At 47.4% G+C, this 14,340-nt stretch overlaps 1 protein-coding gene across 1 annotated transcript in view; it reads left to right on the top strand.

The window, feature by feature from the left end:
- FBXL13 (F-box and leucine rich repeat protein 13) overlaps window positions 1-14,340 on the top strand; it is a 224,907-nt gene that overhangs the window by 46,887 nt on the left and 163,680 nt on the right. Inside the window, exon 8 of the mRNA XM_006137531.5 lies at window positions 12,457-12,552. Coding sequence (XP_006137593.2) covers window positions 12,457-12,552 — 96 coding nt within the window. The remainder of the gene's footprint in view (window positions 1-12,456; window positions 12,553-14,340) is intronic.

Here is a 14,340-nt window from a genome sequence, read left to right as displayed (position 1 = left end):
CTCCTCAGATGGCAGCCTGCGGCAAGTGCAGCCGGTCTGATGGCCGAGTGCTGTGATGTGCCCAGTGTGGGCACTCAGGGCACTCCAAGTCAGGACTGCTTTGCAAGCGGGGCACCCCTGAGAACTGTCTGTCCGGGGTGGGGGTCGGGTCCCTTTAAGCACAGTCCTCGGCTAACCTGAGGCAGCAGCTCCACGCTCTAAGTCCTCCTCTGATGCCCTGCCGGCACTGCTTCCGGCCATCCTTAAGCCCGGTTCAGGGTCCACTTAATGTGGACATGCTAGTTCGAATCAGCAAAACGCTAATTTGAACTAGTTTTTTAGTCTCGATCCGTTAGTTCGAATTAGCTTAGTTCGAATTAACTAATTCGAACTAAGTTAGTTCGAATTAGCGCTGTAGCGTAGACATACCCTCAGTAATTACATTATTATATACAACACCATAAGGTGATTTATCCACAATCCTAATCCACACTGCACAACAAAGGCCCTAAGCGTTTGGACATTTTTGGAAGGAAAGTTTATTCTTCATCAACCTTACAACTCCATGTAGCCAACTATTCAGCACTCTTTTCTGACTATAACTACTACAAGTTACAGGACACCTTAGAGTACCTCCCAGACCAAAACCACCCTCAATTGTAAGCTATTGTAAAGAGGACCACACAATTATCCATACAGCCCTCGAGACTTCTCTAGGTGTGGCAGACAGAGCAGCCCTCAGCATGGCAACTGCCACAATTCTGCACATAGAATAGTGATAGAAATGTAGCCGTGTTAGTCTGGGGTAGTTGAAGCAAAATGCAGGACAATGTAGCACTTTAAAGACTAACAAGATGGTTTATTAGATGATGAGCTTTCGTGGGCCAGACCCACTTCCTCAGATCAAATTCTGCACAGGGACTCGTGTTTACAGGCCGCTGGTATACCTAAAGAACTCCAAATGTAAGTGGGGAATCTTCCTTTTGATAGGTCCCACTTTTTTGCCACCAATACTGATGAGATCTTACATACTATGAAAGATTCTTGCATGATTCTAAGAACCGTTGGCATGTACGCTCTCCCAAACAAACAGCAGAGGTACAACCCTTACCCTAGACCGAGAGAGACTTTTAGAAGACCTGAAGACCTTTTGATTACAGGCATACGCAAAGACAGCAGAGATGCTGGTCACAATAACAACAGACCACAATGAACCAGCTGTACATCTCCAAAAAGCAGTTTTGAAGGTTTGGTCGGGGGCCTGAGCAACATCATCCTAACGCTATAAGTCATGCCACCCAACCTTTAATTCACCCATCGCGTGTGGCTCTTTTACCACCACTGGACTGACATAACATTGGATCGATGGCGTCTAGAAATCATAAAACAAGGTTGCTCCATCCATTTTACTTCCATCTCTCCTACCCATCCTCCTTCCTCTTTGGGGATCCTTCCCATAAGAACATTTTACATTTGGAAGTTCAACACCTACAACTAGGAGCTGTAGGTTCTTTGTCGAGAGGTGTCCCTGGTGGTGCTCCACATCACGTATTGAGTGCCCCAGCACTTCTCGATAGATTTTTCTCAGCAATGTATCGGGGGGTGCGCGGTGCATGCGAGCCTCCCTCGGTACTATCACGCATGCGCAGCCCCCCTCCGTTCAGTTCCTTTCTACCGCCCCCGGCTTCAGACGGAACTCTTTTGTTCTCGCAAAGATTTCTCTTCACAAACTTCTTTCTTCAAATAGTTGTTTAGAGTTAGTTTATTTCCACAGTTCCTATTAGTAGTTAACTAATTTACTTGTTTAGAGTTAGTCTTAAAAAAACCCACCAAAACCCCAACCGCCTGCAGTCTTGAACTGTGACCTCCAGCCATCTGGCTTTGAAAGCTGCGGGCTCTGCAAGAATTTAATGCCTGTCACTGACTGCACTAAGCCAAAAACGTGCAGAGACAGACAGCTGTAACTTAAAATGTCCTTCTTTGACAAGGACAAACTCCATACCTCTGACCTGGGCTCAGGTTTGAGCAATACACCTATGAGGCAAACGTCCCCTAAGCCATCAAAGGCAGGGATGAGCTCTGAGTCAGCAGCCCAGAAAGCAGCATGCTGAGGGGAGAAAGACATACTGCTCAGGCAATAACCGCTTGAGCGCGTTTGACTTCCCAGGTACTTTGAGTGAGCACAAAAAGGGCAATAAAAATGCAAAAAAGTCTGCCCTTTCTGAGGCAACAGGTCTTCCCATGCCTACCTCACACTCCCTGCTGTCTGAGACGTCAGTGCTTGCCCTACCACGGGAGATAGGAGATCTTCCTGCTTCTAGCATAGCACCGAGGAATCCCCTCACAGACCAACTGCTGGGTGCTGGCCCCGCTCTCCCATTACCAGGGGCAACATCTCAGAAGAGTGCTGCCTCAGCAGTGCAGGCAACTTGTTTACAGTCAGCAGAGCTATCCATGCTGCATACTCCCCTCAAAGACCAGGCAATATCTCCCACTTTACATTCGCATAATTTGACTGATAACATACATCCTCAATCTCCATTCTCTGATTACTCTGACTTTCTCTCTCTCTCTCTCTCTCCCCCCCCCCCCCCCCATGAGGAGGAATGTTTACCTGCCTTTTCACCTCATCTGTAAGCAGGGTCAGGATAAACTCTACCCTGACATCTGGTGGTGAATTGTGGCGAGTGGTGCAAAAAGACTTCAGGGGCTGATCTTGTTTGCATAGGCACACCCACCCCACCTAGTATGAGCTTACAGCAGCCCAAATGGTCACTTTGGCCGCTGTGGGATCCCCAGTCTCTCTGTTATTGAGGCAGGGGGGATAAAGTGTTGTTACCCTGATTATGTCAATCAAGGACAGTGGAACTGTTTTATGACAGAGGGATTCGCCATCAACAAAGTAGCACTTGCTAGACAAGGGGCATGGGTTCCAAACCCAGTGAAGTGAGAGAGGCTGGGGACAGGTATTTGTACGTGGGGGGGCCCGTCTGAGGGCCTGAAACCCCTCCTCTCTCCACTGTGGAATATCAGAGATAATTTGGATTCCATTAGGAGTCTAGTTACAGGCTGCTGAGCTGACTTCTCTTTGGGCCAATGGTGCACTAGAACTGAGGCTCCTCTACCACGAGCTGAAAATGCTGAAGAGCTGAACTCTACTATGAGCTGAAATCACTGATTGCTGTGGGGAGCCTGAAGCTAAATTGCTGAGCTGCTAGCAGAGCAGTTTTCAGGACGGCTGGCAGAGCAGTTTGCGGGAACGACCCAGCGGAGCAGCTGGCAGGAACAACCGGCAGGTGGCCAGTAGGAGCGGCAGCAGGCGAACTGCAGAGCGGCTGGTGGGAACGACTGGCAGGCAGCTGGTAGGAGTGGCGGCAGGTGGCTAGTGGAGCAGCTGTGGGAACGACCGGCAGGCGGCCAGTGGAGTGAAATGAGACGGAGAGATGGAGCAGGGCAATTCGCGGGACGGCTGGAGCAGCTTGCGGGACAGCAGGTGGAGTGTGGCAGAGTGACTCACGTTAAAGGCGGCAGCAGAACCCTACGGATAGGCGGGGCTGTCGGCGGACCATGTAAGGTGTATCAACCCCTCTCCCCCCACCCCCTCCGTTCCACCCAGGTTGGAAGATAAAAACTCTGCATGTAAACTTTTGAACCCTGGAGTGGTACTGACCTGGGACGGAGACTTTTGGGGTATTGGACTTTGGGTGATTTTTGGGCTGCTGGACTCAAGAGACTCTTGGGGTGTTGGACTTTTGGGGACTTTGGGTGATTCTTGGCTGGGGGTGGGTCTTTGCTCATGGTTTGGTCTATGAATCCTAGTTGTGGTGTTTTCCCAATTTAATGCTGATGTCAGTTACCTCATATTAAAGATTTGCTACTATACCGAGGCTCTGTGCTTGCGAGAGGGGAAGAATTTCCTCTTTGAGGCACCCAGGAGTATGTGAAAGATTTCCCAGGTCACTGGGCAGGGGCTTGAGCCGGTGTTGCATTACGTTGTTGGGAGGGAACCCCTAGGTACTGAATCCGGCCTTTGCTGCTATTAACTCAGCCTAACAGAAGGGTTACATATCTATGGAAGAAGTTCAGGTTTCTCAACATGAACTCACTAACATCCTCCAGCCCAGTACAGCAACAAAGATGGCACTTCCTATTAATCCATCCATCCAATCCATCCATCTAAAACCCTATGGCAAACACCTGCATCCATCCCACCAACATGCAGGAAAGCCGATCGAAAATACTACGTGAGCTCCAAGGGGTCTCAATTCCTCTTTTCTCACCATCCACCCAACTCCCTCATAGTAGACGCTGCACAGCAGAGAAACAAACAACAAAATCATTCCACCCCATCCGAAAAGGACAATAAATGTCTGGACTGTAACAGGGCAGCTGCCCTGTACTGGCCCCTTAAGAGCCAAACCCCAGCCTAGAGCAGGCCCGGGGAGTTCAGCCCAGCTGGGCGGCGTTGGCCAATTAAGGCCCAGCTGGGGGCTATAAAAGGGCAGGGCTGCTTCAGCCAAAGAGTGTGAGCCAGGCTGCCGAGGGAGCAGGACGCTCTCTGGAGCTAGGGCAGGGCTAGAGAGTCAGGCTGGGCCAGGGCGCTTGGACAGCCAACCGGCCAGCCTGCTAGGCCTGCGGCAGGGCTGTGAGCCTGGCTGCCGAGGGAGCAGGATGCTCTCTGGAGCTAGGGCAGGGCTAGAGAGTTAGGCTGGGCCAGGGCGCTCGGACAGCCAACCGGCCAGCCTGCTAGGCCTGCGGACAGGCCTGCTGGAGAGACACCAAACCCCCGGAAGGGGGGCTCAGAGCGAGTGACTTGGGCACTGCCGGAGGGCAGTGTGGCGAAGAGAGCAACGCGACCAGAAAAGTCCAGAGGGGAAACGCCACGGGAGCGGAGGCCTGTGCGGGCGGAATGGACTGATTCCGGGGACAGACGACGGACCCCCGCTACGGTGGTGAGTGACCCCCTCACAGGACACATTCGGAAAGTTTTATGCCTCTGCCACTCTTCAGATGAGAGTGGTGAACTATGCTGCTTTATTAAGTAAATACGACTTCAATAATACAAAATTCAATACTTTTATTGAAGATATCCCTGACACAAAAAAGGCAGAGTTTCAGGTTCTTGTTTCAGAAGGCCAGATAATATCGCGACTAGCCCTGCAAGCCGCACTTGATGCAGCAGACACAGCTACAAGGACTACAGCAACAGCAGTCACTATGAGATGAGCCTCTTGGTTCAAGTCTTCTGCTTTTCCCTGCCATGTGCAACCATCGGCAGAAGACCTTCTGTTCAATGGAGAAAAGCTATTTTCTGCAAAGACCAATGAACTGCTCCTATCGATGAAAGATTCCAGAGCCATATTGCGGTCACTCGGTATCCAAACCCCTATGACGGGACAGAGACAGTACAGGTACCAACCATATCAGATACCTAGGTACCCGCAATTCACTTACCAGTATCAGAGACAAGACCATGCCCCATACCAACAAAGGGGGCGCAGCAGGCAACACAGACGGTGCCCTCAGACTAATAACCCTAACCGCTCATCCCAACCCAGCAAGCAAATTTAAAACAACAGTCGAGAGATGTAAAATTACACCACATACACCAGAGCTTGAGATTGGTTCCAAACCTTTCCTATTTCGTTTATTACCTTTTCTTTCAAGTATCTATTACCACTAAGTGGGTAACTCAAACCATCTCCCTACGTTATACCATCCCTTTTCTCTCCCTCCCGCCCCAATCACCCACTCTGTCCCTCTCATGAAATCATTTTACAACAAGAAATTGACCATCTTCTTGAATTAGGAGCCATAGAGCCAGTACCCCAAGAGTTCCATGGAACCGGTTTCTTCTCACATTATTTTCTTGTAGAGAAAAAGACAGGTGGTTGTAGGCCAATCCTTGATCTTTGGTTACTAAATAAATACATAAGGAAACAGAAATTCAAAATGGTCACCCTAAATACTATTATCCCAGCTCTGGAGTCTGGTGACTGGTTTTCTTCTCTCGATCTGCAGGATGCATATTTTCATGTATCCATTCGCCCCTCTCATAGACTTTTTCTTCATTTCACCTTAGGTCTCCAACACTATCAGTACACGGTACTGCCCTTTGGTCTCTGCACTGCACCAAGGGTATTCATGAAGATGCTAGTGGCTGTTGCTGCTCACCTCAGAAAACAAGGAATCACAATTTACCCATACTTAGATGACTGCCTTATCAAAATGAGAACCAGTCAAGACTGTTATCAAGATACCATCACTGTGATAACCTGCTTTCAGTCATTAGGCTTCCTAATAAATTATGGAAAATCAAATTATGCCAACCCAAACAATCCAATTCATTGGAGCTCAGCTCAGTTCGATCACAGCCAGAGCCTTTCTGTCGACAAACAGATTCACTCACATCAGTCAACTTGCCAAATTTCTTCAAGAGATGCCAGTAGTAAGGGTTTACGACTGCCTTCAACTATGAGGTCACATGGCATCAAACAATCCTGTAGTCCCAAATGCACATCTCTTTATGAGATGCCTCCAAGTTTGGCTCCGACGCAAGTACAAGCCACACATCCATCATATGAACAAAATGCTCACACTACCACACTCAGTGAAAGCATCCCTACACTGGTGGACAAAATCATGCAACCTGTGCATAGGCATCCCCTTTCAAATTCTGGACCCCTCTGTAATTGTCACCAGAGATGCATCCCTTACGGCTTGGGGTACCCATACAGAAAGCTGCACAGCACACGGCCTATGGTCTCCGGTAGACCGCTTGCTCCATATCAATGCCCTCACACTCAGGGCAGTTCACCTGGCATGCCAAGAACTGTTACCCAATGTCACGGGAATACACGTAAAAATATACACAGACAACACGGCATGCATGTTCTATATAAACAGGCAGGGTTGTGCTTGATCACAAACTCTGTGCCTGGAAGCAATAGCACTTTGGAATTGGTGTCTAACCAGAGACATTCGCATATCAGCTTGCCACCTTCCTGGGGTCCTCAATTCAACGGCAGATGCCCTCAGCAGAGCCCTGCCACAAGAGCCCGAATGGGAACTCGACTATGCACTCTTCACCGATATTTTTAACCGATGAGGTTTCCCAGATATAGATTTATTTGCCACCTCAATCAACAAAAAATGCCCATGTTATTGCTCCAGGGCGGGCATGGAAAGAGTCCTCCGGGGATGCTCTTGTAATAACCTGGAATGCACTCCTACATTACGCTTTTCCCCCATTTCCTCTCCTCAACAGAGTCCGCGTAAAGATTCTGAATGACAAAGCAAAAGTTATCCTCATTGTGCCCTGCTGGCCCCAACAGCCGTGGTTTCCCCACCTACACAGGCTAGCAATACATCAACCAATCGTGTTTCTGAACGATCCAAACATTCTCTGTCAACCAGGGATCATGTACTCTCACCCACAGTTTCGCACACTCCATCTAAAGGTGTGGTACCTAGATGGTTCACGGGCATAGAACTGCAGTGTTCTCAACAAGTCCATGATGTCCTGTTACAAAGCAGAGCACCTGCAACAAGAAAAACATACATGAGCAAATGGGCTTGATTTGTTCACTGGGCAACCTCTTGTAACATACGACCACAAGATACTCCACTTCCTGATATACTGGAATACCTGCTACACCTCACACACTCATATCTCTCCCTCAGCTCAATCAGGGTCCACCTAGAAGCCATTGCAACCTTCCATGTAACAGTGGAAGACGCTACAGTCTTCGCACACCCAGTAACCAAGCGATTTTTAAAAGGTCTCCAGGCTCTATACCCAGAGGTGGCACCCCCTCAAGAGCCTTGGGACTTACACTTGGTATTAACAACCCTCTCAAAACCACCATTTGAACCCATGGCGACATGTTCCCTACGCCATTTATCCTTAAATACGGCATTCTTGATAGCAATAACATCAGCCCGCAGAGTGAGCGAAATGGCTGCCCTGATGGCAAAACCATTTTTCACGATATTTTTTAAGGACAAGGTCACAATGCGACCGCACCCAAAATTCCTCCCCAGGGTGCGCTCCCCTTTCCACTTGAATCAGACAATATACTTACCAGTATACTTTCCAAAACCCCACGCTAATGCATTTGAAGCCCAGATGCACACCCTAGATGTCAGGAGGGCTCTCTCCTTCTACACTGACAGAACAAAATCTTTCGGTTCCTCTCCTTAATTTTTCATCTCCATTGCAGATCATAGTAAAGGAAAACAAATTTAATCACAGAGATTGTCACATTGGATCTCAGAATGCATTGCTACTTGTTATTCGCTAAACGACTTACCTTTGCCAGTGCTGATTTGGGCACACTCCAAAAGGGTAGTCATCACGTCCGTTGCTTATCTGAGGAAAATCCCACTGCATGATATTTGCACAGCAGCCACATGGTCATCAGAAAACACCTTTGCAAAACATTATGCACTTACCTCAGGACCCCTCCAGCATATCAAACTAGCAGAAGCTGTACTACAAACGGCATACTTACCTGATCCGAAGTCCCTGCTGCCATAAGAAAATATTGCTTGTAGTCACCTGATGTTGAGCACTCCTAGGGACGCCTCTCGATGAAGAAAAGGTTACTCACCTTCTTGTAATTGACGTTCTTTGAGATGAGCGTTCCTAGGGGTGCTCCACTACCCTTCCTTCCTCCCCTCTACTTCAGAATGCCCTTATGATAACATCTTAATATATTATTTGCCGGGTTCCGGATAGAGAAGTAACTGAAGGCAGGGGGGCCACGCATGCGCGATAGTACTGAGGGAGGCTCGTGCATGCTGCGCATGCGCAGCCCCCGATACATTGCTGAGAAAAATCCATCGAGAAGTACTGGGGTGCTCAACACCTGATGTGGAGCACCCCCAGGGACGCTCATCTCAAAGAACGTCAGTTACAGGAAGGTGAGTAACCTTCTTTTCCGCCTCCTTACCAAGGAAGAGGCTTTTATTCCAAATACTTCCTCACACATTAAAAACAAGATTGAGGAGGCTTATGCTCAATCTCAGAAAACTGAGCAAGTGTGTATGCAAAGGTTTAAAATAGTAACACCAGCAACGATCATACAGATGTTAGACAACAGAGATTGGTTCTCATCCCTTGACCTTCAAGACACTTATTTTCATATAACCATCCATCCTACACACAGACAGTTTCTACTCTTTACAGGGGGTACCAACCATTACCAATACCAAGTCCTCTCATTTGGCTTGTCAACAGTACCAAGAGTCTTCCCCGAAATGCTCGCAGTAGTCACGACATACTTATGTTGTCTAGGGGTAATTTTATTCCCATTCTTAGATGGCTGCCTCATCAAGGGCACCAGACTCAACACACTGAGGGTGTGTCTAGACTACATGGCTCCGTCAATGTAGCCATGTAGATGAGTTTACTTGGCAGAGGGAAATGAAGCGGCGATTTAAATAATCGCCGCTTCATTTAGATCAAAATGGCTCCCACACTGTGCCTATCAGCTGTTTGTCAGCACAGCGCGGCAGTCTAGACAGGGATCTGCTGACCCCAGAATCCTTTGTCAGCAGATCCTGTAAGCCTCGTTGTAACACCTGTAACACCTTTGCCGAGTAAACTCATCTACATGGCTCTGTCGAAGGTGCCATGTAGTCTAGACACAGCCTGATCGCCCTCATCAATACAGTTTGTTCTTCACTGTACATAGTACGCACCTGTCTCCAAATCCTGGGCCACATGGCTGTCACAACCTGCACAGTCATGTTCTCGAGACTTCACATGACATGCCGTCAGACATGGCTGGCCACCAAATATGTTCCTTCCAGAGACACATTACACAAGAAAATATCTCTCCCTCACTACATTCTTTCATCTCTACATTGTTGGACCCAGCCCCACAATATGCTACAGGGCGTCCCCTACCATCAACTGGTTCCAACTTCTACTATAACTACAGATGCCTCTCTTATGGGCTGGGGAAGTGCACCTGGACACCCACACTTCACAGATAAAGTCTCTTCTGGATGCCAAACTCCACATTAACTTACTGGAACTCAGAGTGGTTCGCTAAACCTGCTAGTGTTTCCTCCTACACATTCAGAGCAAAACTATCCATATTCTGACAGACTACACAGCATGTATGTATTATATCAACTGCCAGAGCAGGGGCCAGATTCAATTCCCTTTGCGACAAAACAGTCAAATAATGAAACTGGGGCATCCAGCATTGCATCACTGTTATAGCAACCTACCTATCTGGGGCCCTCAATGTCACAGCAGACAATCTCAGCAATTTTTTTTTGATCAACACTAATGGGAGATAAACATTGCTGTTCTCCTCTCTGTATATTGCAATGGAGTTACCCCAACATCAATCCCTTTGGAATCCCACACAATCCCAAATGTCACCTATTTTGCTACAGAGTAGGCCGTGGGAAAGTATCCCCTGGCAATGCCTTCCTTCTAAGATGGGAAACCCTTTATGCATTTCCATCAATACCTCTCATGCCATGGGTCATTCAGAAAATTCAACAAGACTAAGCCCACGTCATACTGAGACAGACTTGTCTCCCAGACCTCAACTGATTGGCTGCAATCCACACACATTCCCACCATGCTACAATTTCCTCCCTCAAGATCATGGACGCACACTATGCCCATTACATCAAGATCCAACAACACTCCATCTGAAGGCATGGCTACTTTATGCCTCCATGATGCCAAAACCTTCTATTCAAAGTAAAATAGATATTAATTAACAGCCGACAGTCTACTACCAGACAGACTCATACCTGTAAATGGAAATGGTTCTCCTTATGATCCCAACACAGGCACAACTTCTCTCCCACCACTGCTCCTTTTTCCAACATACTAGACTATCTACTTGAACAAAGGGAATCGGGGTTATCTCTTAGTTCAATAAAAGTTAATGTAGCTGCAATTTCAGCATTTCATGACCCCATAGATGGCTTCTCTTTTTTTTACTCCCTATTAGCGAACGATTCATCGTGGGCCTCCATAATATTTTTCCCACAATTAGACTTCCCATCCCACTTCCCATCCCACAGGGATCTCAACCATGTGCTCAAAAGCCTCACAGGGTCAGCCCTCAAAGAAGAAATTACCTTGTTTGGTAACAATGGTTCTTTGAGATGTGTGTGCCTGTGGGTGCTCCTCTATCCTCTATCCTCTATCCTCCCTCCTCGCCTATTTTGGAGCTCCTATAGGGGTTTTGTCCATGATAGAGAAGGAACGGAAGGACTGCAAATGCAATCAGAATGTTCAGCGCAGCACAGCAGGGCACTGCTTGGAAAAATAATCAATCACCAATGCTAGGATGCACCAACGCATGAGTGGAAAACCCACAGGGACACACATCTCAAAGAACCACCATTACTGCACAAAGAGAGTAATTTCTACTTCTCACTCCTTAAGTTCCAGGAGAAGTAACTGTAGAGAACCAACCACTTCTGAAACAAGGTTATTCTAAGTTGCTATGCTCAAAATTTTTGTGGTGATGTAATTTTTGAGAATCAATAATATAAGAGGGATGTGGAACAGAAAATTCACACTGATATGTGTAGGATACAAACTGTGACCAAAAGAGTTACCTTGCGGAGCCTATTAACACAGCCTATCAAGCAGTATCAGGCTCTTAAGAGATCTGTGGGGTAAATTTCATAGCAAACTTTGCCCAAGCTGAGCTAGGCCTATGAAAGGGCCTACAGACAAGGAGATCTATTATTAGTCCTGTGGCTCCTTTACACATCTTCCTCTTATGACTTGGTTAGATAAGAAAACTGATCCTTTGATTGCCATATTAGGCTACGTCTGCACTGCAGGCTTCTTGCGCAAGAAGCTTTTTGTGGAAGAGATCTTCCGCAAAAACTTCTTGCTCAAGTGTGCGTCCACATTACAAAAGCGCATCGCAAGAGAGCGTCCAGACTGCATGAATACTCTCTCGAAAGAAAGCTCTGATTGCTATTCACAGAATAGCCACCAGAGCACTGTACTTTTTTCGATTGGCTCTTTTTGCATAAAAAACGCCTGTTGCTCGTCCACACACCCCTTTTTGTGCAAGAACTCTTGTGCAAAAAGGAGTTATTCCTTGTAGAAAGAGGAATACCTATACCCCCAAATCCCCTCTGTTCTTTTGATTTACTATAAATTTACTTGCGCAAAAACGCACTTCAGGTATGGATGCTCTATGGATTTTTGTGCTAAAACAGCTGTTTTTGTGCCAAAACCCTGTAATGTAGACGTAGCCTCAGTCATAAGTTGGCTATATAATGCCTTATTTGACATGGGTCTAGAGGGGAAAGTAGAGCCTATTTCTGCATTACCTATTTCAGTCACATAAAATAGCTGACAGAAGCATTTTAAGCCTGTTGTTTTGGATTTTAAATGTATGTTGTCTTTTTTTAAAGTCTAATGGTATTTCTTAAGCAATATTTTTTATTTTCATGTGCTCTGTTTTTCTATCTTAGATCTTCCATTATATCGATTTAATTGATCTGGCAAGATGTGCTCAAGTTAGTCGATCCTGGATGTTGCTGACACAGGCTAGTTCAATATGGACTGATGTAAGTCAGACTATTTGCATTTGTGACATTAGAGGTTTAATGTTTTACATCAACTTTATTAAAAAAACTAGATTTACCGGGCATTGCTTGGGTCCTTCTGAGCAGGAGGCTGTAGTTGTGGAAGGAGTAGGAGTCAGGGCAGGGGCTGGGGAATGTGGGGACTCAGGGCAGAAGGCTGGTGATGTGCAGGGTGCAGAAGCCAACATTAGGGGTAAAGGGGGGCTCAGGGTAGGGGGTGGCAGGTGCAGGAGCCAGTGCAGGGGTTTAGGAATGTGGGAATGCTTATGGGAGTGGTGGGGGTGCAGGCGTCAGGGCAGTGGATTAGGAAGTATGGGGGGGGCTTAAGGCAGGAGGTGGGGGGACTCAGCAGGAGATGGAATTGGCCAGTTGCTGCTCCCCTGGGCTAGCCCACAGTGACAGGGGCCACATAGCCCACCTGCTGACTTTTCTTCGGGGCTGGCCTGAGGCGGCGGGGGCCTTGCAGCCTGCCCTTTCTAGGGCTGCTCAGCCCATCTATGTCCCTCTTTGGTTCCTGCACAAGTGATTGTTGAGTGGTACAGGCTGGTGTCCTGCAATGCAAGAGGGGACAAAGCTGCACTGTCATGGAATCTGTGGCAGAAAATTTACAAGTATCTCGGGAAGAGTTTCGATAGCATCTCTTGGCAGGATTCCACTGAGATCACAGTGAGCATCAACATCCTGTTCAACCATATCGATTAGCTACACAGAGATACATGCAGCTCACAGAAACAGTCAGCCTCCCACTTTTCCATGCCCTCGGCCCTGCACTCTATGAGCCATGGCTATTTACCCTGCATCTCATCCCCTACTTCCTGGTCCTCAGAAAAAGGTTGATCAGACTGGTTGGCTGCATCTACACTGGCATGATTTTGTGCAAATACTTTTAACAGAAAAGTTTTTCCATTAAAAGTATTTGTGCAAGAGAGCATCTATACTGGCATGTGCCTTTGCGCAAAAGATTTGCTTTTGTGCAAAAGCATCCGTGCCAGTGTAGACACTCTCATGTGCAAGAAAGCTCCGATGGCCATTTTAGCCATCAGTGACAGGGAATGTGGGCTCTTGCGCAAGAGAACTTATATCTGAGCAGGAGCATCAGAGTATTTGCGCAAGAAGCACTGATTTCATACGGTAGAACGTCAGTGTTCTTGCGCAAATACTCGTGGCCAGTGTAGACAGGTGGCAAGATTTTGCGCAAAAGCAGTTGCTTTTGTGCAAAATCCTGCCAATGTAGACATAGCCGTTAAATCCATCTGCAGTGAAGAATAGTTCCTGGCTATTAGAAACAGTCAGGCAATCCCAGAGGGGAGCTCCTGGTCCTCGTCTACCTCAGACTCTTCATCTATAATTTTATTTTCAAGTTAGGTCCTCAGGGTATTGCCTCCTTGCCCACTGAAGTATCCACGGGGCTCTTGGCAATGGAGGGGGGGTCACCACCAAGGATAGTGTCCAGCTCCTTATAAAAATAGCAGGTTTTTGGTGAAGCCCTGGAGCATTGGTTCACCACTCAGAACTTATGATACTCTGATCTAAGTTCTTTAATCTTTGCTCTTCACTGCAGTATGTTTGACTCATACAAAGCTTGAGAAATGTGCAGGTCACTTGCAGCTGGGAGTGGACAGACTCCTTTTCCTGTACACTGATCAGATCCAAAAGTTCTGAAGCCCTCCAAGCAGGGGAGCATTTGGTGCAATGGCCAGGCATGGGCATCTTGGAAGACACCATGAAACCACTGCACTCTGAGCCAGCCCACAAGTCCTAAGGCAACAG

The sequence above is a fragment of the Pelodiscus sinensis genome, chromosome 1, assembly GCF_052426305.1.
Source record: "Pelodiscus sinensis isolate ZL-2025 chromosome 1, ASM5242630v1, whole genome shotgun sequence".
Taxonomy (NCBI): Eukaryota; Metazoa; Chordata; order Testudines; family Trionychidae; genus Pelodiscus; species Pelodiscus sinensis.
Note: the sequence above shows the minus strand (reverse complement) of the source record. Positions and strands in the feature narration are given on the sequence as shown.